General features: G+C 46.5%; 1 protein-coding gene across 3 annotated transcripts in view; it reads left to right on the plus strand.

Moving 5' to 3' along the window:
- The window catches only part of ARHGEF18 (Rho/Rac guanine nucleotide exchange factor 18), a 194,077-nt gene that overhangs the window by 120,471 nt on the left and 45,839 nt on the right, over nt 1–27,767 (plus strand). For all 3 annotated transcript variants that reach the window (XM_073544082.1, XM_073544064.1, XM_073544073.1), the window contains 7 exons: nt 113–225; nt 1,072–1,212; nt 9,675–9,922; nt 10,658–10,783; nt 12,822–12,939; nt 25,027–25,275; nt 25,360–25,436. In XM_073544082.1, the coding sequence (XP_073400183.1) occupies nt 113–225; nt 1,072–1,212; nt 9,675–9,922; nt 10,658–10,783; nt 12,822–12,939; nt 25,027–25,275; nt 25,360–25,436 (1,072 nt within the window). The remainder of the gene's footprint in view (nt 1–112; nt 226–1,071; nt 1,213–9,674; nt 9,923–10,657; nt 10,784–12,821; nt 12,940–25,026; nt 25,276–25,359; nt 25,437–27,767) is intronic.

A 27,767-nucleotide genomic window follows, 5' to 3' on the forward strand; every position in this document is an offset into this window, starting at 1 on the left:
GAAATGTGATGTGGCCCACCTCCATAATAATCTGCTCCCATGATGGACACTCCTGTATGTGGATGATCTGCACTAAACTTACTGTATTTTTTTTTTTTTTCTTGTTTGACAGTTCAGCAGCTGTAGAAATGGATGAACTTGACTCAAATTTTATAAAGTCTAGGATCTTCACAGATGACAATGTTTCACTGGCTCCATCTACCACCGAGCCTGTATTCGTAGAAGGTAAGTGTTGGGGAAAAGTGCTGCACTTATTTTGGATTTTTTAATGGGGGAATATTAAAAGGCCTTTGTTTTCCTTATTCACAAATGTTCCATTTACCCAGCGTCTAAAGGCCCCGTTACACGCATCAATGTCCCAGCGATCCCACCAACGATCCGACGTGGATGGGATCGCTGGGACATAGTTAGCTGATCGCTGGTGAGCTGTCATATAGACAGACCCACCAGCGATCAGGACCAGCGAGCAAGCTGGTATCCAAGGTAAACAGCGGGTATGTAAGAGCCGCGCGGCTCTTAGATACCCTATGTTTACATTGGAAACCAGCTCCCAGCGTCGCTGATCGTTGGTCTCTCGCTGTCATGCGCAGCGATGCGTGCTGGCCAGCGGGAGACCAACAATCACAAAATTGCCCAGGATGTTGAGCGCCACCAGCGATACCCGGCGGGGGGGGGGGGGGGGGTCGCTGATGCATGTCACACAGCGATATCACTGTGGCGTCACAAAATCAACGAGCTTGCGGACTATCTCGCTGTGTGTGACGGGGCCTTAATTCCCGGTAAGTGATAAGCTCTGCTGTCATGGAGCATGCGCAGGATTTGTCCCTGCCCCCCCCCCCCCCCCTCGTCGATCACAATTTGCTATGTCATCTTCAGTAGATGATTACATACTATTCTACACCTAATAAAAAAAAATTGTATTCTGCTCTGTTACTAAAGGTTTTGCAAGTGTCAGATTGTCTCTATCTCTGGATCAGGTTATCCATCTTTTAAACATTGAATTTACAACCTTTTCTTTTTTTCTTTTTAATACAAGTAACTTGACAGGCTGTTATTTACTCCTTGTTGCAGATGCTTTTTATTCTTCCGTGAGAACTGAATTGGAAGGTGATGCTGTTGAATTTGAGTTTGAGTCTTGGAGTAGTGCCGTAGAGCCGCCTTATGCCAAAAAGCAGAAGAAAGAGGTCATCAAGCGACAGGATGTGATATATGGTCAGTAAAAAACTGCTGTTAAGCCCTTAAGAACTACATGTCAATGTTAACCCCTTTCTGACATCGGACGTATAATTACGCCGATGTCGGACTCCCTCCCTTTGATGTGGACTCCAGCAGTGGGCCACATTGCTCCGGGGACATGTCAGCTGTTTTGAACAGCTGACATGTGCCCACAATAGCCGTGGGTGGAATCTCGATCCACCCGCGACTATTAACTAGTTAGATGCCACTGTCAAACGCTGACAACGGCATTTAAGTGGCGCTTCCGGCACGCGCACCGGAAGTACGAACACCGGTGACCCCTGTTATGTGATCGCGGGTCACCGGTGTGTCAGCATGACAATCAGAGGTCTCCTGGAGACCTGTATGGTTGTCAGTGCCGTATTGCTGGGAGCGCCACCCAGTGGTCGGTGCTCATAGCAAGTCAGTAATTCAGCTACATAGTGGTGAACTGCTCATCACCTCTATGTAGCTGAGCCAATCGAGTTGTGGCAGCTTCTAGCCTCCTATGGAGATTATTGAAGCATGGCAAAAGTAAAAAAAAAAAAAAATATATAAAAGTTCAAATCACCCCCCTTACGCCCCATTCAAAATAAAATAATAAAAATAAAATCAAACATACAAACATTTGGTATCTACGAGTTCAGAATCGCCCGATCTATCAATAAAAAAAAAGGATTAACCTGATCGCTAAACGGCGTAGCAAGAAGAAAATTCAAAACGCCAGAATTATGTTTTTTGGTTGCCGCGACAATGCATTAAAATGCAATAACAGGCGATCAAAAGATCGTATCGCACAAAAGTGGTATCATTAAAAACGTCAGCTCGGCGCATAAAAAATAAGCCCACACCCAACCCAAGAACACGAAACATGGAGACATTAAGGGTATCGGAAAATGGCACAATGTTTTTTTTTGTTTTTTTTGTAAAGTTTGGAATTTTTTTTTTCACCACTTAGATAAAAATAAACCAAGTACAAGACATGGTAAAACCAATGGTGTTGTTGAAAAGTACATCTCGGTCCCGCAAAAAATAAGCCCTCACATGGCCATATTGACGGAAAAATAAAAGTTATAGCTCTGGGAAGGAGGGGAGCAAAAAACAAAAATGCAAAACCGAAAAAAGCTCTGGGGGTTAAATGGTTAAATGGAACCTGTCACCAGCAAAAATCTCTATCAACCTGCCAATATGGGGTTAATCTGCAGCTTAATAGCGTTAATAAATTGTCTGGCGAATGCACGTAGCCGAATGCTGTGAGGAGAAAATAAACTTTCTCGTTCGCCTTATTGGGGGACACAGAGACCATGGGTGTATGCTGCTGCCACTAGGAGGCTGACACGATGCACAAAAAAAGGTTAGCTCCTCCTCCGCAGTGTACACCCCACCGACCGGCAGGGAATTCCTCAGTTTAGCTTAGTGTCAGTAGGAGGTGGACATGGGTCTTTAATTAGACCCATATCTACCTCGATGTGTGTCGTTCCTTTTCAGGTTTCCCCGGAGGGATACAGTGTGAACAGTCACATCTGTACTCCCACGAGGAGTCTGTGAGTACGGCGTGTACTGCCACCCCGTATCCTCACAGTTCTCCGTAGCAGGACCAGCAGCCTTCCGGGCGGTCGCCAACATGAAGATGTGTCAGCGATCCAGAGGGTCCTCGTCGCCAGTCTCCCACCCACTCGCCTACCAGAGCCTGTCGGTTGGTTGAGACGCAGACTCCTCATGTACAGGTACTTTCCTTGGGACGGGTAAGTATGGGGACCCTTTGGCCTGCAGCTTTCCTCCCCGAGGGCACTTTTGCAGCGTCTTCCCTGGAGCAGGGATGCGGTGGCACTGCAAACTCCTGTGCCATCCTGCTCCTACAGCGACAATCTCCGCGGTACACCAGCCCCTTCACCGCCCTCTTCTGTCCCGACTCTCCGATCGAGTATTTCAGGGTCCTCGCGCGGCGGCGCTCACTTTGCGGCACCTCCGCGCCGACCCCGGGCTGACAGGCGGCCGCCGTTACTAATTTAGGCCCCGACTTCTGTCGGGCCTACCCTATCGTCGCGGCTACGCCCCCCGCCCCTTTCTTCTAAGCGGGCTTCTCTCTCGCCCGTTCCAGACACTCCCACTGCCCTTATCAGCCTGTTCCTGGCCAGGGGCGGCGCCGGATTCAGCAGGCGCTTAGCTCCGCCCTCCTTCCCCTGGGAGCGTTTTTTTTTTTTTTCCCGGTTTCATCTCAGGCGGTCGCCATCTTTGCAGCTGCACAGCCGGACGCCCGTCAGCCGGATATCGCTCCCTGGGCCTGCCAGCCGGTTATCGCGCTGTCCTGCATCTGCAGAGAGGTGGATACCTTCGTCTCTGGGGTCACCGGACCGTGAGTAGCTCTGCATCTGCAGGCTGACACCCTTCTCTGCACCCTGTCCCCCAACCTTCCGGCACTACCTCAGGTTTCACTATGTCTAACTCCAAATCTGACCGTAACCGCCCTGCGGCTCCCCCCTGCACTCTAGTCACGTTCTTTGCATGCTCTTCTTGCAATCGCAAACTTCCCTCAGGTCAGTCCACTTCCCTCTGCCTGGATTGTAGCAATCCTATTCAACCTGACGCCGCCCAGGAGCCTTCTAGGGCCCCAGGCGAGAGTGAACCCCCCATGCCCGGCTGGGCCTCGTCTCTATCACAGTCAGTGGCAGACCTCACCAGGGTGTCTCAGTCCCTAGTAGCTGCTCTGGATAAGTTGCCCCTGGACACTTCTGCAGGGTCCAGCAGGCCTCAACAGGTTCCATCTGAGTCGGCCAGCGTTAGTCGCAGAAGACCCAGGCAGGATCTCCAGCCAGAATCCTCTCCTCTCCCCATGTCACCACATAGTCCTTCTCGGCAGCCTCCCTCCCGGGCCTCCTCTCCCGAGTCAGGTGAAGCGCTCTCAGACGGATCATCTGAGGGGATCTTAGAGCTGGATTCGGACCAGGATGCGAACATGAGGGTTACTGTACAGAACCTCATTGCAGCAATCCATCAGACCTTCGACATTGCTGACCCCCCTGCGAAATCCTCAGATCAGGAGGTTTCGTTCAGACGGGAGGAAACACCCTCCAGGGTATTCCCTTTACATTCCGAGTTTGGAAAGATTTTTACCAGGGAAAGAGGAGATCCGACCAGACGCTTTCAAAGAGGAAAGCGTCTCGGCGTTCTGTACCCGTTTGCTAAAGAGCTCACGGACAACTGGTCTGCCTCCCCCTTGGTCGAGCCGCCCGTGTCCAGGCTTTCTACTAACACGGTCCTCCCACTTTCAGGCGTGGCGTCTCTAAAGGATTCTAATGATAGGATTATAGAATCCCTAGCGAAGTCTGCCTTTGAAGCGGCTTCAACAGCGGTATGCCCAATTTTTGCTTCATCTTGGGCAGCAAACGCCATAGCTACCTGGGCAGAGGATCTTCGTCAGGGCATCCTAGAGAAAGCACAACCAGATCGATTGGCCGATCTCGCCAATCAGATTTCCCATGCAGGGGATTATCTGCTTTCCGCTTCTTTGGATGCCGCATCCTGCGCAGTCCAGGCGTCAAGTAACGTTGTGGCAATCCGACGTACAATTTGGCTCAAGGCCTGGCAGGCGGACCTGTCTTCTAAAAAGTCTCTTACCAATCTGCCTTTTCAGGGAGGGCGCCTCTTTGGATCCCAACTGGACCAGAGTATTAAGGACGCCACCGGTGGCACGAGTTCTCTCCTGCCTCAGTCCAAGCCTCGCAGACCTCCAATAAGGCGTCAGTTTCGACCCTTTCGGGCTTTCCGCCGTTTCAATACGGCGGAGAACCCATCCAACCAACAGAGACCGCAGGCGCGCCAAGACAGAAAGAAAGTTTCCTTCAGGCCCACTGCTTCCTGGCGATTCCACTCTGCCCAGGGCAGACCATCCAGATCCAGATCTGGACGGTCTACATCGGCCTGACTATCGTCGGACTCCTGAGGGTCCCTTCCATTTGGGAGGTCGACTTCTCTTCTTCAGGGACGTTTGGCTGGCCTCAGTAGAGGACGCTTGGGTCAGGGAGGTTGTATCGTCAGGATACAAGATAGAGTTCGTCTCTCTTCCACGGGATCGTTTCTTCGAATCCCGTCCTCCAAAAGATCCAGCTTTGGTCCCGGGGTTCTTTACGGCCATCGACTCTCTCCTCAGTTCCGGGGTGATTGTGCCCGAATCTGAGCGGTTTACAGGGTTTTATTCAAACCTATTTGTCGTGCCGAAAAAAGACGGGGCGGTCCGACCCATCTTGGATCTCAAGCTGCTCAACAAGAGAGTCCGTCTTCACCACTTCCAGGTGGAGTCGGTTTGTTCGGTAATTGCTTCCATGGAGGAGCAGGAATTCATGTGTTCAATAGACATCCAAGATGCCTATCTACATGTTCCCATATTCTCCGGACATCAGAAGTTCCTGCGCTTTGCGGTTCGCCAGGAACATTACCAGTTCGTCGCGCTGCCCTTCGGTCTCGCCACTGCTCCCAGAGTCTTCACGAAGATCATGGCTGCGTTGATGGCCTTGTTGAGGATCAGAGGTCTCGTTCTTTTTCCGTACCTCGACGATATTCTGATCAAAGCTCCCTCTTTCCAACAGGCACGCCGAAGTTTGACGATCGTCCTAGACACTCTTTCCAATTTCGGGTGGATCGTCAACAGGAAAAAGTCCTGTCTGGTTCCTACTCAACATCTTGTGTTCCTGGGCCTCCTGTTCGACACTCGTCGGTCAAGGGTCTTTCTCCCACAAGAGAAGATTCTCTCCCTGCGGCAGGATGTACAATCGCTGCAGACCACACGATTTCCGTCCCTCCGAACAACCATGAGGGTCCTGGGAAAGATGGTGGCGGCGATAGAGGCAGTTCCCTTTGCCCAATTTCACGCCAGAACTCTCCAACACGCCATTTTGTCGAGGTGGAACAGGTCGACTCTGTCCCTGGATCGCCCTGTTCGTATTTCATGCCGGATCAAGCGGTCACTCAACTGGTGGTTGACGTCACCTCTCATCCTCTTGGGGCGGTCTTTTCTTCCCGTTCACTGGCAGATTGTAACAACGGATGCCAGCCTTCTCGGCTGGGGTGCAGTGTTCCGCCATCACACTGTTCAGGGTCGTTGGTCGACTCAGGAATCTGCTCTGCCGATCAACGTTCTAGAGATACGAGCGATCCATCTGGCTCTCGTCCACTGGGAGAGGCTCCTCAGGGGCCTGCCGGTCCGGATTCAGACAGACAGTGCCACAGCGGTGGCATATGTCAACCGCCAAGGAGGGACACGGAGTGTCTCAGCCCTGGCAGAAGTGTCCAAGATCCTTCAGTGGGCAGAGATTTCGGTACCAACAATCTGCGGTACACATTCCCGGCGTAGACAACTGGGCCGCCGATTTTCTCAGCCGCGAGGGTCTCGCGGCAGGAGAGTGGTCCCTACATCCGGAGGTATTTCTTCAGCTTTGCCGTCGTTGGGGAACCCCGGACGTCGATCTGCTAGCTTCTCGCCTCAACAGGAAAGTCCCACAGTTTGTATCCAGGGCTCGAGATCCTCTCGCAGTGGGCGCCGACGCTCTGGCCATTCCTTGGTCGCAGTTCGAGCTCCCCTACCTGTTTCCTCCCCTGCCTCTTTCCTCCCCTGCCTCTTCTTCCCAAGCTGTTGAAGAAGATCAAAACAGAAGGAATTCCAGTCATTCTCATCGCCCCGAATTGGCCCAGAAGGTCTTGGTTCGCGGACATTGTCACCCTTCTCGCGGACGCCCCCTGGAAGCTTCCAGACAGGGCAGATCTGCTGTCTCAAGGCCCGATTTGCCACCCCAATTCTCGGCCGCTCAATTTGATGGCGTGGCTGTTGAGACCGAGGTTTTGAAACTAGCAGGATTCTCCGGTCGGGTAATTCATACCATGATTCGAGCCAGGAAGCCATCATCTTCCAAAATTTACTACCGTACTTGGAAGGCCTATTTCACTTGGTGTGAGGCCAATCACATCGCGCCCATGTGCTTTTCGCCTCCTTCCGTTCTGGCATTTCTTCAGGCAGGGCTGGATGCGGGGCTTGCTCTCAGTTCCTTGAAGGGTCAAGTTTCGGCGCTGTCCATTTTGTTTCAGAAGACGTTGGCCTCCCGCCCTCAGGTCAAAACCTTTCTTCAGGGCGTGGCTCACACGGCTCCTCCGTATCAAGCGCCCGTGGATCCATGGGATCTTAATCTGGTTCTTGAGGTTCTGCAAGGTTCTCCTTTTGAACCTCTCAGGGATATTTCCCTTTCTCTCCTTTCTTGGAAGGTAGCTTTTCTGGTGGCCATCACTTCCATCCGGGGCGTGTCAGAATTGGCAGCTTTCTTGCCGCTCTCCTTTCTTGGTACTTCACCAGGACAAGGTGGTTTTGCGGCCTCCGCCCTCTTTTCTTCCGAAGGTGGTGTCCTCCTTTCACCTCAATGAGGATATTGTTCTGCCGTCCTTCTGTCCGAGTCCAACTCACCCTCGGGAGCGGTCCCTGAACAAGCTGGATCTGGTCAGGGCGATGAGAGTCTGTCTAGGACGTCTTCCTTGCGAAAGACAGACTCTCTTTTCATCATTCCAGATGGGGTGCGGAAAGGTCACCCGGCTTTCAAAGCTACTATTGCTCGCTGGATCAGATCGGCAATTTTGGAGGCCTACCGGGTTAAGCATCGAGTGGCCCCTCCGGGGATCAGAGCGCACTCTACCCGGGCAGTGGGTGCTTCCTGGGCGGTACGCCACAGAGCTTCCGCGCTGCAGCTTTGCAAGGCTGCAACCTGGTCTTCGGTTCACACGTTTGTGAAATTCTACAAGGTCCACACCTACGCTTCGGCGGACGCCAGCCTAGGTAGAAGGATCCTGCAGGCAGCGGTGGTGAGTCCACTGGCCTGATGGAAGTTTGTTTCCCACCCCAGGGACTGCTTTGGGACGTCCCATGGTCTCTGTGTCCCCCAATAAGGCGAACGAGAAAACAGGATTTTTGGGTTGCTTACCGTGAAATCTGTTTCTCGGAGCCTTCATTGGGGGGACACAGCACCCTCCCATGTTCTACAACTCCTGTACTTACTTTGGTTGATTGGTTACAGTTGAGTTGTTTGTTCTGTTTTCAATCTATTCTGTTACTTCTCCTACTGCTTTCTCACTAACTGAGGAATTCCCTGCCGGTCGGTGGGGTGTACACTGCGGAGGAGGAGCTAACCTTTTTTTGTGCATAGTGTCAGCCTCCTAGTGGCAGCAGCATACACCCATGGTCTCTGTGTCCCCCAATGAAGGCTCCGAGAAACAGATTTTACGGTAAGCAACCCAAAAATCCTGTTTTATTTCCCCCCAGGATCATTCAGTTTCAGACATGAAGCGGTGCCGGCGCAGGTTCAGTCACCGCTCTGAGTATACAGAGCAGCGGCTGTAACCGCACTCACAGCACTGACTGACAGACCGAATGCAGAGCAAGTGTCAGTCAGGGCTGGGGGTGCGCTTATAGGGACCGCTCTGTATATTCGAGCAGTGACTGAAATCGGAACACTACAGAGCAGAATAATGTTCATTCTCTCCCAGCAACATTCGGCTACATGCAGACTGATGGCTTTCTCACTGCCGGCATCTGCACTGATCGGCAGTTTGTGAAATTTTTGTGCCTCAATTGGAAACTTTAATCCCTGTAACGAAATGATGCGGTGAATCAGACACCAACCGCCGGTCTATTCATTCTCTATGGGGCTGCCAGATAACGCAAAGTGCAGCACCACATTTAACGAATGGAGCCGCTGTAGAGCATGTGCGCTGTAGCTCCATTCTAACGGGGATTAAAGTGCATGGTGGTCAGATCTCACCGACTAACCAGTTATTTGGTATCCTGTGAATGGCTAATATCTTGTTTTCATCTGTCAACCCCTTTAAAGGGAATCAGTCATGTTGAAATTGGTATCTGATCTGCTGGCAGGATGTTATAGACACGAGGAGCTGATCAGATTGATGAAACATTTTTGTGATAAAAGTTACATTAAAAATTTTTAATGAAAGGTTTTATTCACTTAAATCCCTGGTATGTGTCCAGTGGGCGGTCCTATATAGTGATTGGCGGTATTCACTCTATGTGCATGCAGAGATATCTGTCAATGACTGTTTAGGACCGCCCACTGGACTCTTGCAGACAATACCAGGTACTTTAGTGGTTAAAATACAAGTTATGCAGGTTGGAAAAGATTCAGTATATCGTTCAGCTCCGCTTCCCCTTCTCTGCTAAGCTGTTTACAGATTGACCTGCATGTACAGTGTGACAGGTTCCCTTTAAGTCTTGCTCAGCTGAATTTGGAACTTCAGTAGCAGTGAATGGAGAGAGCCATGGCCACCTCTCCTGTCACTACGGCCGTGACTCTCTTTTCCTGGAGATAGATGCAGGTCCCAGAGGTGGGCCTCGCACCTATTAGATATTCTGATATGCTATAAACGTGATGAGACAAAATGGTTTCCAGCTCTCCTTTTCTTGTTTTCAGAACTTATGCAGACGGAAATGCACCATGTGCGAACACTGAAAATCATGCTGAAGGTGTACTGTCGAGCGTTGCGAGAAGAACTCCATGGCGGTAAAGAGGTGCACCAGCTCTTCCCGTGCGTTGATGAACTTTTGGAGCTACATTCGCAATTTCTAGCCCGCTTTAAGGAGAGACGTAAGGAGTCTTTAGAAGAAGGCAGTGATCGGAATTACATCATACAGAAGGTTGGGGATATTCTCGTGCACCAGGTGAGGCTGTCTCTTCTTACCTCACTTCTTTCCGAGCTCTGTGGCACACCTCTCAGAGCTCACACTTTCTGCGGTGGTGGTGAAGATGCGCTTTGTGCAGTCCTTGAGAAGTAAATAATTATTTATATGGCACCAACATATACTGCATTTCAATTAAGCGGGGACGTGTACAAACAATAATGACATTAAAAAGTAACACACCATAACATAAATGTGTATTATTTTTTTTTTTATATACATATTCTGTTGTTCACCTGAAAAATTGCCAAATTACGCTCTTATTTTATATTTATTTTTGTTTCTAACAAACACGGTTTTTTTTCCTCCTTCCATTAAAAAATGCCTGTTGTAATACGTCTTATCAGTAAAAAGCAGACCAAGAAGACAAATAATGTAAATGGAAGGTATCTCCAGAAGGTCATTCTTTAGCCCTTTCTCATTTCAGCCTGATCTATTGTGTGCCTACCCGCTGTCTTTCTGTTCCAATTCCCATGTCTCTGGCTTATCTTGGTTATTGATTTACTATGTTGTATATTTTGGAATAATGATATTTTATATGTGCTGATGATAAAAAAGAACTAAAAATCCCGGAAGAACCTGGTTCAGATCAGGCATTGTCTGCTAAATGGACCTGACAGTTTGGCGGCCACACAGGTCACATGGAAAGTCTGCACGGGAGCATGATTTGTATTTGAATGATATGTTTCTCCTAATATTTTGACCCTGTGCTCTCAGTTCTCAGGTGACACTGGTGAGCGGATGAAGGATAAGTATGGCGTCTTCTGCAGTCAACACAACAAAGCAGTCAGTCAGTACAAGTTTCTTATGCGGGAGAATAAGAAATTTCAGAACCTGATGAAAGTAAGTAAAGGGTGCATGAAGCGAGCATTTCATTTTTTATTATAATTATATCATTTTAGGTAACTTTTCCGAATACACACTGCCACAGGAATCACACGATTTCTGGCTATTATATGGCTTGCATATTGCATTTTTCACTAGTCCCCCCCCCCCCTTCCCTGTAAACTCTCTCTAATTTTCAGTTTTCTCTGAGCTAGTGGACAGACACTGGCTGGAAATATGTAACCAATAGAGTTGAGCGACTTTGGTCGGATCGGGTTTCAAGAAACAAAATTTGTTTCAGATGAAACTGGTCCGACTAGGGCAAAAAAAGTAGGAGTTTCGTCCGAAACCCAACCCCAATGCAAATCAATGGGAAATAAAAGTCGGCATTGAGCGGATGACATTCATCCACTCAATGCCGACTTTTAATCCCCATTGACTTGCATTGAGGTCGGGTTTTGGACGAAACTCCGACTTTTTTTTGCCCTAGTCTGACCAGTTTCATCTGAAACAAATTTTGTTTCTTGAAACCCGATCCGACCAAAGTCGCTCAACTCTAGTCTCCAATACACAGTATACAGAGAGATTCCTGCTGTTATTTCCCTATGTAGCCGAAGAAGCCACAGCAGCATGGAATATAGCTGTACTAAGCTGTATAGATGTGAATCCAGCTCTTGGAAAAGTAAAGCATTTGATTGAAAGCTGTGTGCTTTCCTGCTTTTGTAGCATTCTGCTCTTTACCCTCACTATACAGAACAAATAGGAAGTGTAACTTGTCACCTATCTTTGTTGGCAGTCTGGCTTGCTTTGACCAGATGGATATGAGCCGTTTTTCAGAGTGGATGACAAGCTTAGGGGCCAGGGGGAGGGGAAGAAACTACACATAAATGGGGAAGGAATCGGATTTGTCACATATCAGATACTTGTAATACATCATATAATATGCAGAGTTTGGTGAAAGAACAATAACCATTAGGTATTAAAGCTGTTGTTTTTCTCTTAACACGTCTAACATCTAATGCTTGATTGAGCTTGTCAGGTGCACTAACATGACAAAAGCAGAGAAATATACAGCAAGAATTAATATGTCGCTGTGCTCTTAAGTAACTCACAGCAATACACTTGAAGTGCCACCACAGGGAAATGTAGCAGTATACAATTAAAGGGAATGTGTCACCAGGTTTTTGCCACCTAATCTGAGAGCAGCATAATGTATGGACAGAGACCCTGATTCCAGCAATGTGTTAATAAATGTAGTTTTGATAAAATCACTGCTTTATCAGCATGAGATTCACTAGGGTCTAGTAGGGTTTCGAGCATATTCATGAGCTCTGTATAACCCCGCCTCCACCACTGATTGGCAGCTTTCTGTGAGCACTGTGGATAGGCAAAAAGCTGCCAATCAGTGGTGTGGGCGGGTTTATACAGAGCTCAGCAGTCAGAGAACTGCTAGATCTGCAGCAGATAAATCAGTGATTTTATAAAAAAACAAAACAAAAAAAAAACATGGAAACCAATAAGGGATATATATCTCTGGAGTCAGGGTCTCTGTCCCTACATTAGGCTGCTCTTACATTGGGTAGCAAAAATTTGTTGACCAATTCCATAATTTCTGTGTGCAAAGCAAAAAGTGCAGTGACTTACAGATCTGCACATAATTGGGAAACTGTCACTTGATTCATGCTACCCAAACCACGGACACTATGAACCAGAGCCTGGCTATAGGTCTAGCGAGAGAATGGTCAGTCGCCTGAAGCGGCGGTGGGATCTCCTAACTTGCCTATCTGAATCATGATTTAAGTGAAAGGTTTCCTTTACCCTGAAGCGCCCACTTGTGGCGTTATGTTGATATTGCTAAGCTAAAGGCTTTTATTAATTGGTACTGATGCCAGTTGGGACTTATTGGCACAAATGCTGGTATTTAATGTGGTATCCCCACAATATAGTAGACTGATGCATCGATTGTAACAAAATGAAGTTGTTGGTTGTTTATAAATGAAGACAGTTCAGATCCTAAAATTGCCATATTGTTTGTTTATGCCTATTTGCCAAACAGAAAATCGGTAACTCTACTATCGTGAGAAGACTGGGGGTGCTGGAGTGTATCCTGCTGGTCACCCAGAGGATTACCAAGTATCCAGTCCTGGTGGAGAGGATTATCCAGAACACTGAAGGTACGGGCCGCTCTTTATGCTTCGTACTGGCTTGGCCATTAAGGTCTTTTCTTCGCAGTTTCTTACATGAGGATCCTCAGTTTTCTTTTACCACGGAGTCAATAGCAGATTCTAGAAAGTCTTTGATGTGGGCCGCTCTTCGTGGGCTTCATCCACGTAATAATAATGAATCTATGGAGAAAGGGAAAAAAGTCTGCAAATGTGTTATTTTATTTTGCTCACTTACGTAGCTCTTTAGATTCATTCTAATCACTGTCCCCATTAGTCTCATAATCTAGATCATTATTATATAGATTATTCCATGGCGGTTTACACGTGAGAGGGGTATACGTAATAACAAGGACAATAATCTTGAAAATGACGGTAAGTGATTTTAATGGTTATGTTTTGTCTGGCTATAATAAATATTTAATGGGAAGCTCCTTCGGCATACACTTGGTGGGCATGCCCGGTTTCCCCTCATTCCAGTAAATAAGTGGTAGCGTACGCTTACGGGTGTTTGATCTGTACATTTGCTGCATATGGCCGCAGATTTTCCCAGCATATCCACTGTACATAGTGTAGAAACACTCATCTGATCTTTTCTAATGATTTATTATTTTTACGCATCCTTGGTTACAGAAGATTTTATTCCCAGACTCTTGTTTAGTCCGGTGTTTGAAGTGCATTATCTCCTCCATTTTATCATCCTTTTCGGAATTCTAACAAATCTAGAAAATATCTGTTGCTCACTCTATCTATATCTCCATTTTTAAGAGCCTCCAGAAGGTTTTTCATCCATGTGTGATTCTTCTGTAAGGTTGGGTAGTTCTTCATTTGTGCCAACTTTATAAACATCCGCGTGTTATCCACGTGTTGTTTAATCATGTAATTCTTAGGAAAGGACCCCAGATCCATATTGAAACTCTCTTGCTTGCAGTAAATGGGACTTATAATCGGAATCTGTCGCCAGGTTTTTGCATGTAATCTGAGAGCAGCATAATGTACAGACAGAGATCCTGATTCCAGCAATATGTCACTAACTGAGCTGCTTGCTATACTGATTTTTTAAAATCACTGTTTTATCAGCAAGACATTCACTAGTAAACCTGCTGCCATGTAGTCCGACATATTCATGATCTCTATATAACCCCATCCACACCACTGATAGGCAGCATTTGTCTTCTGTGCATTGGCAGAAAGCTGCTAATATGTGTTGGGCGGGTGGGGTTATACAGAGCGCATTAACCCCTTTCTGACATCAGACGTACTATCCCGTCCATGGGACCCGGGCCCCTATGCCCATGGACGGGATAGTACATGTAGCGCGATCAGCGGCACTCACGTGGTGAGCGCCGCTGATCGTGGCCGGGTGTCAGCTGATTATCACAGCTGACACCCGGCACTATGTGTCAGGGGCGGTCACGGACTGCCCCCGACACGTTAACCCCTTGCACGCCGCGATCAAACACGATCGCGGTGTACCGGGGGTTAAAGGGAAGCATTGGCAGGGAAGGGGGCTCCCTCTGTGCTTCCCTGAGCCCCCCACAGCAGTGCAATGTGCAGCACTCCTGCGGGGGGTCCATCCCTGCAGGTCCCCGAATCCAAGATGGCGTCTGGGACCTTCGGGGACCTGCAGGGAGCTTGCCTCCTCATGCCTGCAAAGCGCAGGCAAGGAGGAAGCCTTGTGCAGTGCCTGTGACAGATCGCTGATCTGTCACAGTGATCTGTGATGTGACAGATCAGCGATCTGTCACATGACAGTTATGTCTGCCCTGGGACAATGTAATAAAGTAAAAAAAAAAAAAGAAAAGTGTAAAAATAATTTTAAAAAAATCGCTAAATAAAAAAAAAAAAATTCCCTAATTCATTTTTTGGAAATAAAAAAAACCCCAATAAAAGTACACATATTTGGTATCGCCTCATCCGTAACGACCCGCCCTATAAAACTGTCCCATTAGTTAACCCCTTTAGCGAACCCCTTAAAAAATGAAAATAAAAAACGAAGCAAAAAATGATTTATCATACCGCCGAACAAAAAGTGCAATAGCGCGCAATCAAAAAGACGCATATAAATATCCATGGTACCGCTGAAAACGTCATCTCGTCCCGCAAAAAACGAGCTGCCATACAGCATCATCAGCAAAAAAATAAAAAAGTTATAGCTCGCAGAATAAGGCGATGCAAAAATAATTATTTTTTATATAAAATTGTTTTCATTGCATAAAGCGCCAAGACATAAAAAAAGACCTAAATGAGGTATCGCTGTAACCGTACTGACCCGAAGAATAAAACCGTATTATCAATTTCACCGCATGCGGAACGGTGTAAACGCCCCCCCCAAAAGAAATTCATGAAACGCTGGTTTTTGTTCATTCTGCGTCCCAAAAATCGGAATAAAAAGCGATCAAAAGATGTCACGTGCCCGAACATGATACCAATAAAAGCGTCAACTCGTCCCGCAAAAAATAAGACCTCACATGACTCGGTGGATCGAAATATGGAAAAATTATAGCTCTCAATATGTGGTGATGCAAAAACTATTTTTACAATAAAAAGCGTCTTTTAGCGTGACAGCTGCCAAACATAAAAACCGCCATAAATAGTAAATCAAACCCCCCGTTATCACCCCCTTAGTTAGGGAAAAATAATAAAATTAAAAGAAAATGTATTTACTTCCATTTTCCCGTTAGGGTTAGGGCTAGAGTTAGGGCTGAGATTGGGGTTAGGGTTGGAGTTGGAATTGGGGGGTTTCCACTGTTTGGGCACATCAGGTGCTCTCCAAATGCAACATGGCGTCTGATCTCAATTCCAGCCAATTCTGCGTTGAAAATGTCAAATGATGCTCCTTCCCTTCCAAGCTCTGCCATGCGCCCAAACAGTGTTTTACCCCCACATATAGGGAATCGGTCTACTCAGGACAAATTGCAAAACAACTTTTGGGGTCCAATTTCTCCTGTTACCCTTAGGAAAATAAAAAATTGGGGGCAAAAATATCATTTTTGTGGAAAAAAGATTTTTTTATTTTCACGCCCGGGCGTTATAAACTTCTGTGAAGCACTTGGGGGTTCAAAGTGCTCACCACACATCTAGATAAGTTCCTTTGGGGGTCTAGTTTCCAAAATGGTGTCATTTGTGGGGGGTTTCCTCTGTTTAGGTACATTAGGGGCTCTCCAAAGGCAACATGACACCGGCAGAGCATTCCATCAAAGTCTGCATTCCAAAACGTCACTACTTCCCTTCCGAGCCCTGACGTGTGCCCATACAGTAGTTTTCTCCCACATATGGGGTATCAGCGTACTCACGACAAATTGGACAACAACTTTTGGGGTCCAATTTCACCTTGGGAAAATAAAAAAAAAAATGGGGACTAAAAGATCATGTTTGTTGAAAAAATACGATTTTTTTTATTTTCACGCCTGGGCGTTATAAACTTCTGTGAAGCACTGGGGGGTTCAAAGTGCTCACCACACATCTAGATAAGTTCCTTTGGGGGTCTAGTTTCCAAAATGGTGTCATTTGTGGGGGGTTTCCACTGTTTTGGTACATCAGGGGTTTTCCAATCGCGACATGGTGTCCGATCTCAATTCCAGCCAAAAAAGTCAAATGGCGCTGCTTCCCTTCTGAGCTCTGCCATGCGCCCAAATAGTCGTTTACACCCACATATGGGGTATCAGCGTACTCAGGACAAATTGCACAATAACTTTTAGGGTCCTGTTACCTTTGGGGAAATAGAATTGGGGGGTGAAAAAAACTTTTTTGGGAAAAAATATGATTTTTTAATTGTACCGCTGTACGTTATAAACTTCTGTGAAGCCCTTGTGGGTTCAAAGTTCTCACCACATAACTAGATAAGTTCCTTGTGGGGTCTAGTTTCCAAAATGGGGTCATTTGTGGGGGGTTTCCACTGTTGGGTACATCAGGGGCTCTCCAAACGTGACATGGCGTCCGATCTGAATTCCAGCCAATTTTGCATTGAAAAAGTAAAACGGCGCTCCTTCCCTTCTGAGCTCTGCCATGTGCCGAAACAGTGGTTCCCCCCCACATATCAGGTATCAGCGTACTCAGGACAAATTGCATAATAAATTTTGCTGTCCAATTTCTCCTGTTATCCTTGGTAAAATAAAAAAAAATTGAACCTGAAGTATTTTTTTAGTGAAAAAAAGTTAAATGTTCATTTTTTTTTTAAATATTCAAAAAATTCCTGTGACACACCTGAAGGGTTAATAAACTTCTTGAATGTGGTTTTGAGCACCTTAAGGGGTGCAGTTTTTAGAATGGTGTCACTTTTGGGTATTTTCTATCATATAGACCCCTCAAAGTGACTTCAAATGTGATGTGGTCCGTAAAAATAAAATGGTGTTGTAAAAATGAGAAATTGCTGGTCAACTTTTAACCCTTATAACTTCCTAACAAAAAAAATTTTGGTTCCAAAATTGTGCTGATGTAAAGTAAACATGTGGGAAATGTTACGTATTAAGTTTTTTGTGTGCCGTATCTCGTATGATTTAAGGGCATAAAAATTCAAAGTTGGAAAATTGTGAAATTTTCGCCAAATTTCTGTGTTTTTCACAAATAAACGCAAGTTATTTGAATCAAACGTTTCAGAGTTATTACCTCATAAAGGGACAGTGGTCAGAATTGTAAAAATTGGCCCGGTCATGAACGTGCAAACCACCCTTGGGGGTGAAGGGGTTAATATCTTATTTCTGCGATAACAATGCAATCGGCAGTCTGAAATCAGACATGCATGGCCGGCATCTTCCCCAACCATCAGTTGGCCAGCACCCCAAACACATTAGCCGTTTGGCTGAGCCCATCAATATCGGTGGGTGCTGCTGACATTTGTCTGTGTATGGGGGCCCTAGAATTTGACTCTACCTATTGCCCACCCTAAATATTTGACACCTTCTTATTGTTTTCAGCATATTCTATGCTCATCAAGTTATATATTGGTCAAAGGGAATCTTTCAGCAGGTTTTTCCTCTGTAATCTGAGAGCAGCCTGATGTAGAGGTGGAGAACCTGATTCCAGTGATGTATCACTTATTAGAATGCTTGTTTTTTAGAATAGGCAGCATGATGGTGGTGTTCAGCACTGTTGCTTTGCAGCCCTGGGGTCCTGGGTTCAGCTCCCACCAAAGACAACATCTGCAAGGAGTTTGTATGTTCTCCCTGTGTTTGCGTGGGTTTCCTCTGGGTTCTCCGGTTTCCTCCCACATTCCAAATACATACTGATAAAAGATTTCAATTGTGAGCCTCAATGGGGCCGGCAATGATAATGTGTGTAAAGTGCTGTGGAGTATGATAGCGCTATATAAGCAAAAGCATAGTAAATCATAACACTAAGTAGTAGAATCCCTTTTGTCTCTGCTGTAGATGTAGCAGTGGTCCGAATTCTGAGCTGTGTATAACATCACTGATTGTCAGCTTACTATGTATGTGCACAGTACATTGTCGGCAAGCTGCCAATCCGTTCTGGGGGCAGGGTTACACAGATTAGCCTGACTGGCCTGGCCATGAGACTTGGTTGTCAGGCAGTGATAATGTCCTGCTGATAAAACACTGATTATATTGAAATTACAGCACATAGCCTAATAAGTGACATATTGCTGTAATCAAGGACTTTGTCCCCACAATATGCTGTTTTCAGATTAGGCTAGGTTCACATTTGCATTTGATTCCGCTGCGTATCATCCGTATTGCCAAACGCATGTTTACGCAGCGTTTTTTATCCTCATCATCTTGCGCATGTTGGATAAAAACCGCTGCATGTGCATGGGTTTGTATGCGTTTTTGCATGCCTTTGCGTTGTTTATGCACATGCGTTCGATATCACATCAGACAAAAATGGGCGTGTCTCATGGGATTTCTATTTACATTTTGAAGAACGCATACGTTTCCATAGACACTAATGCGTTTTTTTTACTCATCCGCATAAGCATGCCTGCGCATATTTGACGGATTTTTGCCGCACAACGAAAAACAACACATGTGTACGCTGACTCATGCGAACTGATGCAAACACATGCCATTGCGTACACCATGTTAAAGATAGGGAAACATGACGCATACGGATTGCTGCGGATGAAACGCTGCGCAAACAGATAATAATGTGAAACCAGCCTTACATAGCAAAAATTCCTTTTTGTAAATGCTGTATAAGTACACCATGTTCCAAATTATTAAGCAAATTGGTTTTTAGTGTCATAGCAGTTTTTTTTTTCAATGAAACCCATTGATGGTATTGTGTCCCAGGGTTCTTTGGATCACTGAAATCAATCTCAGATACCTGTGATAATTAGTTTGCCATGTGAGCCCAATAAAAGGATAGCTGGATGTTCCATACTATTGAGCAGGCCAGAGTTTTCAAGTAACATGGGACAGAAAAAGGATCTCTCTGCTGCTGAAAAGCATCAAATAGTGCAATGCCTTGGTGTATTGCCAAGTTTTTAACACAGAGGTTCGGATACGGCTTTAAAGAAGGCTACTGCTTGCGATATAACGCAATTTTATTTCAAGGTACAAAATTAAAGGAATAGTGTGATTGGATAGTATGATTGCGTACACTTTTGTATATTTTAAGATACAAAGGTTAAGTACAGATAAAGATTGAATACATATAATGATTAAGTATATATAAATTAACTATATACAGTATACTCGCATCAATCACCAAGAGGCTTTTAAACATCATCCGTCTGGAATATCAGAGAAGCAACACCAAGACAGAGAACCCCTGGAAGATTCACAACACTGCATGGGCGTCCCCAATTATGCAGGTATCACAACACTATACATGTGTACAGGTATCCAAGTTGTGCTTCTGTCTAAAGGGGCCTTTACACATAGCGATATCGCTAAAGCATCACCGATTTTCTGACGCAGCAGTGATATCGCTAACGATATCGCTATGTGTGATACTTACCTCCGACCGGCTCCCCCGCTGTCTGTCGCTGATCGCGCAGCTCCATTTCTCGTCGGGCGCTTCCTGCCGGGCTTCCTGCTGGCGCCGACGAGCGACGCGTGGACGCGGGCGGGAGGACGTCAGGATCGCTGCGTCTGAAAGGTAAGTAACAACCGCTGCTGCGTCGCTACATCGCTGTGAGATCTGCCTGTGTGGCAGCTCACTAGCGACCATTTAGCGATGCACCAGCGATCCTGACCGGGTCGTATCGTTGTCGGGATCGCTGGTGCATCGCTAAATGTAAAGGGGCATTAAGTCATGTTTCTCTGGCCTTATATACTAAATTACACTTATGTGTAACTAGCTTCACCCAGCCCTTCAAGTGGCCAGCTATCAAGACTGGAATAAACTGAGATATGGCATCATCAGACAATGGGTCGTAAACCCTTACAATATAAAAGCCACATGGATTTAGATAAACCCACCACAGACAGAGGTTACGTAAACCTTAATGTTTTACAATGACAAACATAGATAAACATAGAACTGTTTGTGAAACAACAGTTTTCAAGATTGTCACTGTGGGCAGAAATGCAACTATGTAATATACAGAGTGCATTCTATATATTTCAATATGGACTCAAAATAGCAATTTTTATATTCGCACTACACTTGGTCAAGGAATGAAAACAATAGATATTTCTCGAAATCTTAAGCGTGATCATCGTACTGTTAAGAGATTTGTGGCTGATTCTGAGCACAGATGTGTTCGTGCTGATAAAGGCAGAATAAGGAAGGTTTCTGCCAGGCAGGTTCATCGGATTTAGAGAGCAGCTGCTAAAAAGCCATTACAAACCAGCAAACAGATATTTGAAGCTGCTGGTGCCTCTGGAGTCCCTCGAACCTCAAGGTGTAGGATGCTTCAAAGGCTTGCTGTGATGCATAAACCTACTATTCAACCACCCCTAAACAGTGCTCACAAGCAGAAAAGGTTGCAGTGGGCCCAGACATACATGAATTTTCAAACAGTCTTGTTTACTCATGATTGTCGAGCAAACCTGGATGGTCCAAAATGGATGGAGTAGTGGATGGTTGGTGGATGGCCACCATGTCCCAACAAGGCAGCGACGTCAGCAAGGAGGTGGAAGAGTCACGTTTTGGGCCGGAATCATGGGGAAACAGCTGGTAGGGCCCTTTAAGGTTCCGGAAGGTGTGAAAATGACCTCTGGAAAGTACAGTATATACTCGTGTATAAGCCGACCCCCCTAATTTTGTCACAAAACTGGGAAAACTTATTGACTCGCGTATAAGCCGAGGGTGCACAGTGAGTGGCCCCAGATAATGCTGCACAGTGAGTGGCCCCAGATAATGCTGCACAGTGAGTGGCCCCAGATAATGCTGCACAGTGAGTGGCCCCAGATAATGCTGCACAGTGAGTGGCCCCAGATAATGCTGCACAGTGAGTGGCCCCAGATAATGCTGCACAGTGAGTGGCCCCAGACAATGCTGCACAGTGAGTGGCCCCAGATAATGCTGCACAGTGAGTGGCCCCAGATAATGCTGCACAGTGTGTGGCCCCAGATAATGCTGCACAGTGTGTGGCCCCAAATAATGCTGCACAGTGTGTGGCCCCAGATAATGCTGCACAGTGAGTGGCCCCAGATAATGCTGTACAGTGAGTGGCCCCAGTTATCTGCACAGTGTGTGGCCCCAGTTATGCTGCACAGTGAGTGGCCCCAGTTATGCTGCACAGTGAGTGGCCCCAGCTATGCTGCACAGTGAGTGGCCCCAGCTATGCTGCACAGTGAGTGGCCCCAGCTATGCTGCACAGTGAGTGGCCCCAGCTATGCTGCACAGTGAGTGGCCCCAGCTATGCTGCACAGTGAGTGGCCCCAGCTATGCTGCACAGTGAGTGGCCCCAGCTATGCTGCACAGTGAGTGGCCCCAGCTATGCTGCACAGTGAGTGGCCCCAGCTATGCTGCACAGTGAGTGGCCCCAGCTATGCTGCACAGTGAGTGGCCCCAGCTATGCTGCACAGTGAGTGGCCCCAGCTATGCTGCACAGTGAGTGGCCCCAGCTATGCTGCACAGTGAGTGGCCCCAGTTATGCTGCACAGTGAGTGGCCCCAGTTATGCTGCACAGTGAGTGGCCCCAGTTATGCTGCACAGTGAGTGGCCCCAGTTATGCTGCACAGTGAGTGGCCCCAGTTATGCTGCACAGTGAGTGGCCCCAGTTATGCTGCACAGTGAGTGGCCCCAGTTATGCTGCACAGTGAGTGGCCCCAGTTATGCTGCACAGTGAGTGGCCCCAGTTATGCTGCACAGTGAGTGGCCCCAGTTATGCTGCACAGTGAGTGGCCCCAGTTATGCTGCACAGTGAGTGGCCCCAGTTATGCTGCACAGTGAGTGGCCCCAGTTATGCTGCACAGTGAGTGGCCCCAGTTATGCTGCACAGTGAGTGGCCCCAGTTATGCTGCACAGTGAGTGGCCCCAGTTATGCTGCACAGTGAGTGGCCCCAGTTATGCTGCACAGTGAGTGGCCCCAGTTATGCTGCACAGTGAGTGGCCCCAGTTATGCTGCACAGTGAGTGGCCCCAGTTATGCTGCACAGTGAGTGGCCCCAGTTATGCTGCACAGTGAGTGGCCCCAGTTATGCTGCACAGTGAGTGGCCCCAGTTATGCTGCACAGTGAGTGGCCCCAGTTATGCTGCACAGTGAGTGGCCCCAGTTATGCTGCACAGTGAGTGGCCCCAGTTATGCTGCACAGTGAGTGGCCACAGTTATGCTGCACAGTGTGTGGCCCCAGATAATGCTGCACAGTGAGTGGCCCCAGTTATGCTGCACAGTGAGTGGCCCCAGTTATGCTGCACAGTGAGTGGCCCCAGTTATCTGCACAGTGAGTGGCCCCAGCTTTGCTGCACAGTGAGTGGCCCCAGTTATGCTGCACAGTGTGTGGCCCCAGTTATGCTGCACAGTGTGTGGCCCCAGCTTTGCTGCACAGTGAGTGGCCCCAGCTTTGCTGCACAGTGTGTGGCCCCAGCTTTGCTGCACAGTGTGTGGCCCCAGCTTTCCTGCACAGTGTGTGGCCCCAGTTATGCTGCACAGTGTGTGGCCCCAGTTATGCTGCACAGTGTGTGGCCCCAGTTATGCTGCACAGTGTGTGGCCTCAGCTTTGCTGCACAGTGTGTGGCCTCAGCTTTGCTGCACAGTGTGTGGCCTCAGCTTTGCTGCACAGTGTGTGGCCTCAGCTTTGCTGCACAGTGTGTGGCCTCAGCTTTGCTGCACAGTGTGTGGCCCCAGCTTTGCTGCACAGTGAGTGGCCCCAGTTATGCTGCACAGTGTGTGGCCTCAGCTTTGATGCACAGTGAGTGGCCCCAGCTTTGCTGCACAGTGTGTGGCCCCAGTTATGCTGCACAGTGTGTGGCCCCAGTTATGCTGCACAGTGTGTGGCCCCAGTTATGCTGCACAGTGTGTGGCCCCAGTTATGCTGCACAGTGTGTGGCCCCAGTTATGCTGCACAGTGTGTGGCCCCAGTTATGCTGCACAGTGTGTGGCCTCAGCTTTGATGCACAGTGAGTGGCCCCAGCTTTGCTGCACAGTGTGTGGCCCCATCATATTGCTGCCACCTGCCTCCATTACCAAAAAAAAAAAAACTGTATACTCTCCTCCATCGCTGCCCCCTGCTCATCAGCGTTGCCGGCTCTGCAGTGACTATGCAGGCAGAGGGCGCGATCGCACCCTCTGACCTGAATGTCACTGCAGAGGACGCAAGACAGCAGAGCGCAGGGACAGGTGACTATGCCTCCCCCCTGTTCATACTCACCCGGTCCTGGCGCTCATCTCTGCAGCGCAGCCCCTGCTTGTTCCATGTTGTCGGCGCTGCTCTTCCTTCCTGCTTCAGCGGTCACGTGGTACCGCTAATTAAATATGCTCATATTTAATGAGCGGTTACACTTGAGAGCTGAAGCAGAAAGGAAGAGCAGCACCGACAACATGGAACAAACAGGAGGGCTGCAGAGGGTGAATATGATCTCTGACACCCCCGCTCCCCCCCCGATATATGACTCGTGTATAAGCCGAGAGGAGGACTTTTAGCCCAAAAAAATGGGCTGAAAATCTCGGCTTATACGCGAGTATATAGGGTTTCTGACTGACAACTTTCTTCCATGGTATAAAAAGCAGAAACGTGCTTTCAGGAGCCAAATCCTCTTCATGCATGACACTGCACCATCTCATGCTGCAAGAATACCTCTGAGTCATTGGCTGCTATGGGCATAAAAGGAGATAAACTCATGGTGTGGCCACCATCTTCCCCTGACCTCAACCCTGTAGAGAACCTTTGGAGTATCATCAAGCAAAAGATCTATGAGGGTGGGAGGCAGTTCACATCAAGATAGCAGCTCTGGGAGGCTATTCTGACTTCATGCAAAGAAATACAAGCAGAAACTCTCCAAAACTCACAAGCTCAATGGATGCAAGACTTGTGAAGGTGACATCAAAGAAAGGTTCCTATGTTAACATATAACTTGGCCTGTTAGGATGTTTTGGAGTTAAATAGCTTTTTTGTTCAGTGACTGTGACCTCCTAAAGCTGCAAATTCCACAAATGAGCATTTTCAGTTCTGTAAAACATATCAAATGTTTAGAAATTCTACGGTGCCTAATAATTTAGAACAGTGCATTCTGAGTTTTTATTAATTTTGGAGATTATACTGTTATCATTGGGAGGTTTCTTCAATAAAATTCGATGTATACTCTAACGGGTGATGACTTTTATTAGACCGACTGACATTTGCACCGACCAGTTAGGAAAATCAGAGAAAAATATCAGTTGCATAATAATTTGGAACATGGTCTAATAATATTAGCAAATCTCTCTAATTAGAAATGTAGTCTAGTTCTTCAAATTCACTACGTTGCTTTCCCCATGGAAGACATTGCAGTAGCTTAGGTAGCCATGGTTTTCGACCGCTAATAACTATTAATATGAGTGGTTGTAACCATGGATACATAAGCTACTGCAAAGTCTGCGCAAGGGGAAAGCGAAATAGCTAATCAGAAAGAACTGTACTTCATTTCTAATTGGAGGTATTTGCTAATATGATTATTACACCCACCCAGAAGAACTATTGATCTAGAATAATGACATGGCAGCTTCCCCTTTATCAGAAAATTGAATAACTGTACACGTTTTAATTCTCAGAGGGAACTGAAGATTTTGTGGCTTTATCTCGGGCTCTCACACTAATAAAGGAAGTCATCACAGAAGTAGATTCTCGTGTTCACCAAAGCGAGAAGGGCCAGCGTCTGGACGATATCATTAGCAAAATGGAGCCGAAGTCTAACGGTAAACTAAAGAATGGCCTGACCTTTAGGAAGCGTGACATGGAGCACAGACAGCTTATTCACGATGGCATGCTCTACTGGAAGACTGCCTCCGGACGACTGAAAGGTAATGGACCATTGTCAGGACAGTCCAATGATGGCCTGTTCACACACTTTCACTTTATCAACCCAACTCTTTCTTTATTTGTAGATATCTTGGCAGTTTTATTGACAGATGTTTTACTTTTACTTCAAGAAAAGGATCAAAAATACATATTTTCTTCTGTGGTAAGTATGGCTTAAATATAGAAGGGATACACCGCATTCTCGGCCTGTGAAAAAAAACGACAGCACCAGGACCAACGTTATTCAATGGGGCCCAACAGAAGCCGTTTTTTTTTTTTTTCCCCACTGATCGAATCTGCGTTTGGAAAAGAATGTAGTAGTTTCTTCTGTAAATCGGATGAGACTCGGCCGTTCAAGTCTATGGGTGCGGGGAAAAAAGAATTACATGATAAATGGAACCACCATATAGCATCAGTTTTTGTTTTTTTACTAATTCATTCGGATTCTTTAACATAGGATACTGTAAATGACTAATTGCCGCTACTGTAAAAAAACAAAAACGGATTGTGGCAAAATAGCTAAAAAGCACAATTCCACAATTATAATTCATTTTATTTACAAATTTCACCATAGGGTCAAAATTACCTGGAAACATGGTTCTCCAGGTCAGTATGATTACACAGATACCAATCGTGTATAGGTTTTAGGCTTTTTTTTTTTTTTATTTAACTGGAGAAAAAAAATATTGCTTGTTGCCATTTTCCGAGAGCCATAACATTTTAAAGGTAATCTGTCTCCCCTGGGACGTATATGACCTATTAATATGGACATACAGGTGATAGAAATGTTATACTAGTCCTACCTGTACGTCTCATATTAATGGTCTTGTAGTGGAGAAATCGTATTTTATTTCTTTATGCTAATGATTTCTTCTAGGCTCCGGGGAGTACAGTGCCTGTAAGAAATCCCTGTTTTTCCTCCTCATTGTCATACCACTGCCCTCCTTCATTTTACCCTCATTACACTTTTTACTGATTGGCTTGATTAATTTTATATTTTGATAGGTTGAACTTTTAGGCTGCGTTCACACGTCACGGTTTTTTCGCATTTTTGCGGTGGTTTTTAACACGCGTTTTTGCCGCGAAAACGCAAAAAAACCCAGCATCCCATGCATTCCTATGGGATTCCGCTAATGCTGTGGATTTTCCCGCGGTGGAATCGCATCGCAGAAAAAAACGCAGCATGCTCATTAATTTTGCAGAATTGTGGGCATTCCACCCACATAGGAATGCATTGTTCTGCTTACATTCCGCATGTGGCTGTGCCTACCATGCGAAAAGTAAGCAGAACATTTGCAGATGGTATCCAAGGGGTGGAGGAGAGGAGACTGTCCTCCGGGCTGTAGGTACCATATCCCTGTTAAAAATAGAATTAAAATAAAAAATCGGGTTATATTCACCTTCCAGCATCCCGTGCAGCCTTCCCGGGCCTCAGCGATGCTCCCGTTCCCAGTATTGCCTTGCGAGACCTTTGATGACGTCGCGGTCTCACGATACTGTAGCGGTCCCTATTCCTCACGAGATCGCTACAGTATCTTGAGACTGCGACGTCCTCAAAGGTCTCGCGTGGCATTACTGGGAACGGGAGCATCGCGGAGGCCTGGGGACGCTGCGCGGGACGTCGGAAGGTGAATATAACCTGATTTTTTAAAAATTATTTTTAATATTAGATCTTTATACTACTGATTCCGCATAGGCAGCCTCAATAGTAAAAAGTTGGTCACACTCGTCAAACACTACGTATGTTTGACGAGTGTGACCAACCTGTCAATCCGTTCTCCAAGCGATGCTACAGATCGCTTGGAAAACGCTAGCATTCTGCAAGCTAATTACGCTTGCAAATCGCTAGTTTTTCCGCGGGAAAATCGCGGGAATTTAAAATGCGATTTTCCGGAGGAATGGAATTCCGGAATACCGCGGAAGTTACGGCAGGAATTCCGCAACGTGTACACTTAGCCTTAGGAACGTGGAAATACCCCATGTGTAGTTATTTGTCTTTTCATTAATTTTTAATGGGGGGAGGGTGATTCAAACGTTTATTATAAATTATATGCTTATACTGCTGTATACCATACAAGTAATAAGACAATTGTAGGTTCAGGTCCCTTAAGGGCACCACAAAATACATTAAAAAAGTATATAATTTATATATTTATTACTATATATTTTTTTACCGTATTATTATTGTAATGATTGCTGCATTGAATTGCATTGCTGCTCCTCCTTATTTAATGTAGTGGTCTACAACATGAATGCCTGTCCATGTGCTCTGTTAGCAGACATCCCCTTTAAAATGATTATTCTTGGAAAGAAAATTGACAACCAATTGCCAACACTGAAAATGTGTATTAGGTTTTCAATAGTAAACCTCTAGGCATGTCTTTTTGAACTCATGTTCAGAAGCCTTGTTTTATCTCAATTTGAACATAAGCGGGCTAACTATTATTTGGCCCTTCTCTAAAAACATTTGGGATTACTCATATGTTCCATGAAG

This window comes from Dendrobates tinctorius, unplaced genomic scaffold, assembly GCF_039654945.1.
Source record: "Dendrobates tinctorius isolate UK_male_01 unplaced genomic scaffold, ASM3965494v1 ptg000011l, whole genome shotgun sequence".
In the NCBI taxonomy this organism is placed as follows: Eukaryota; Metazoa; Chordata; class Amphibia; order Anura; family Dendrobatidae; genus Dendrobates; species Dendrobates tinctorius.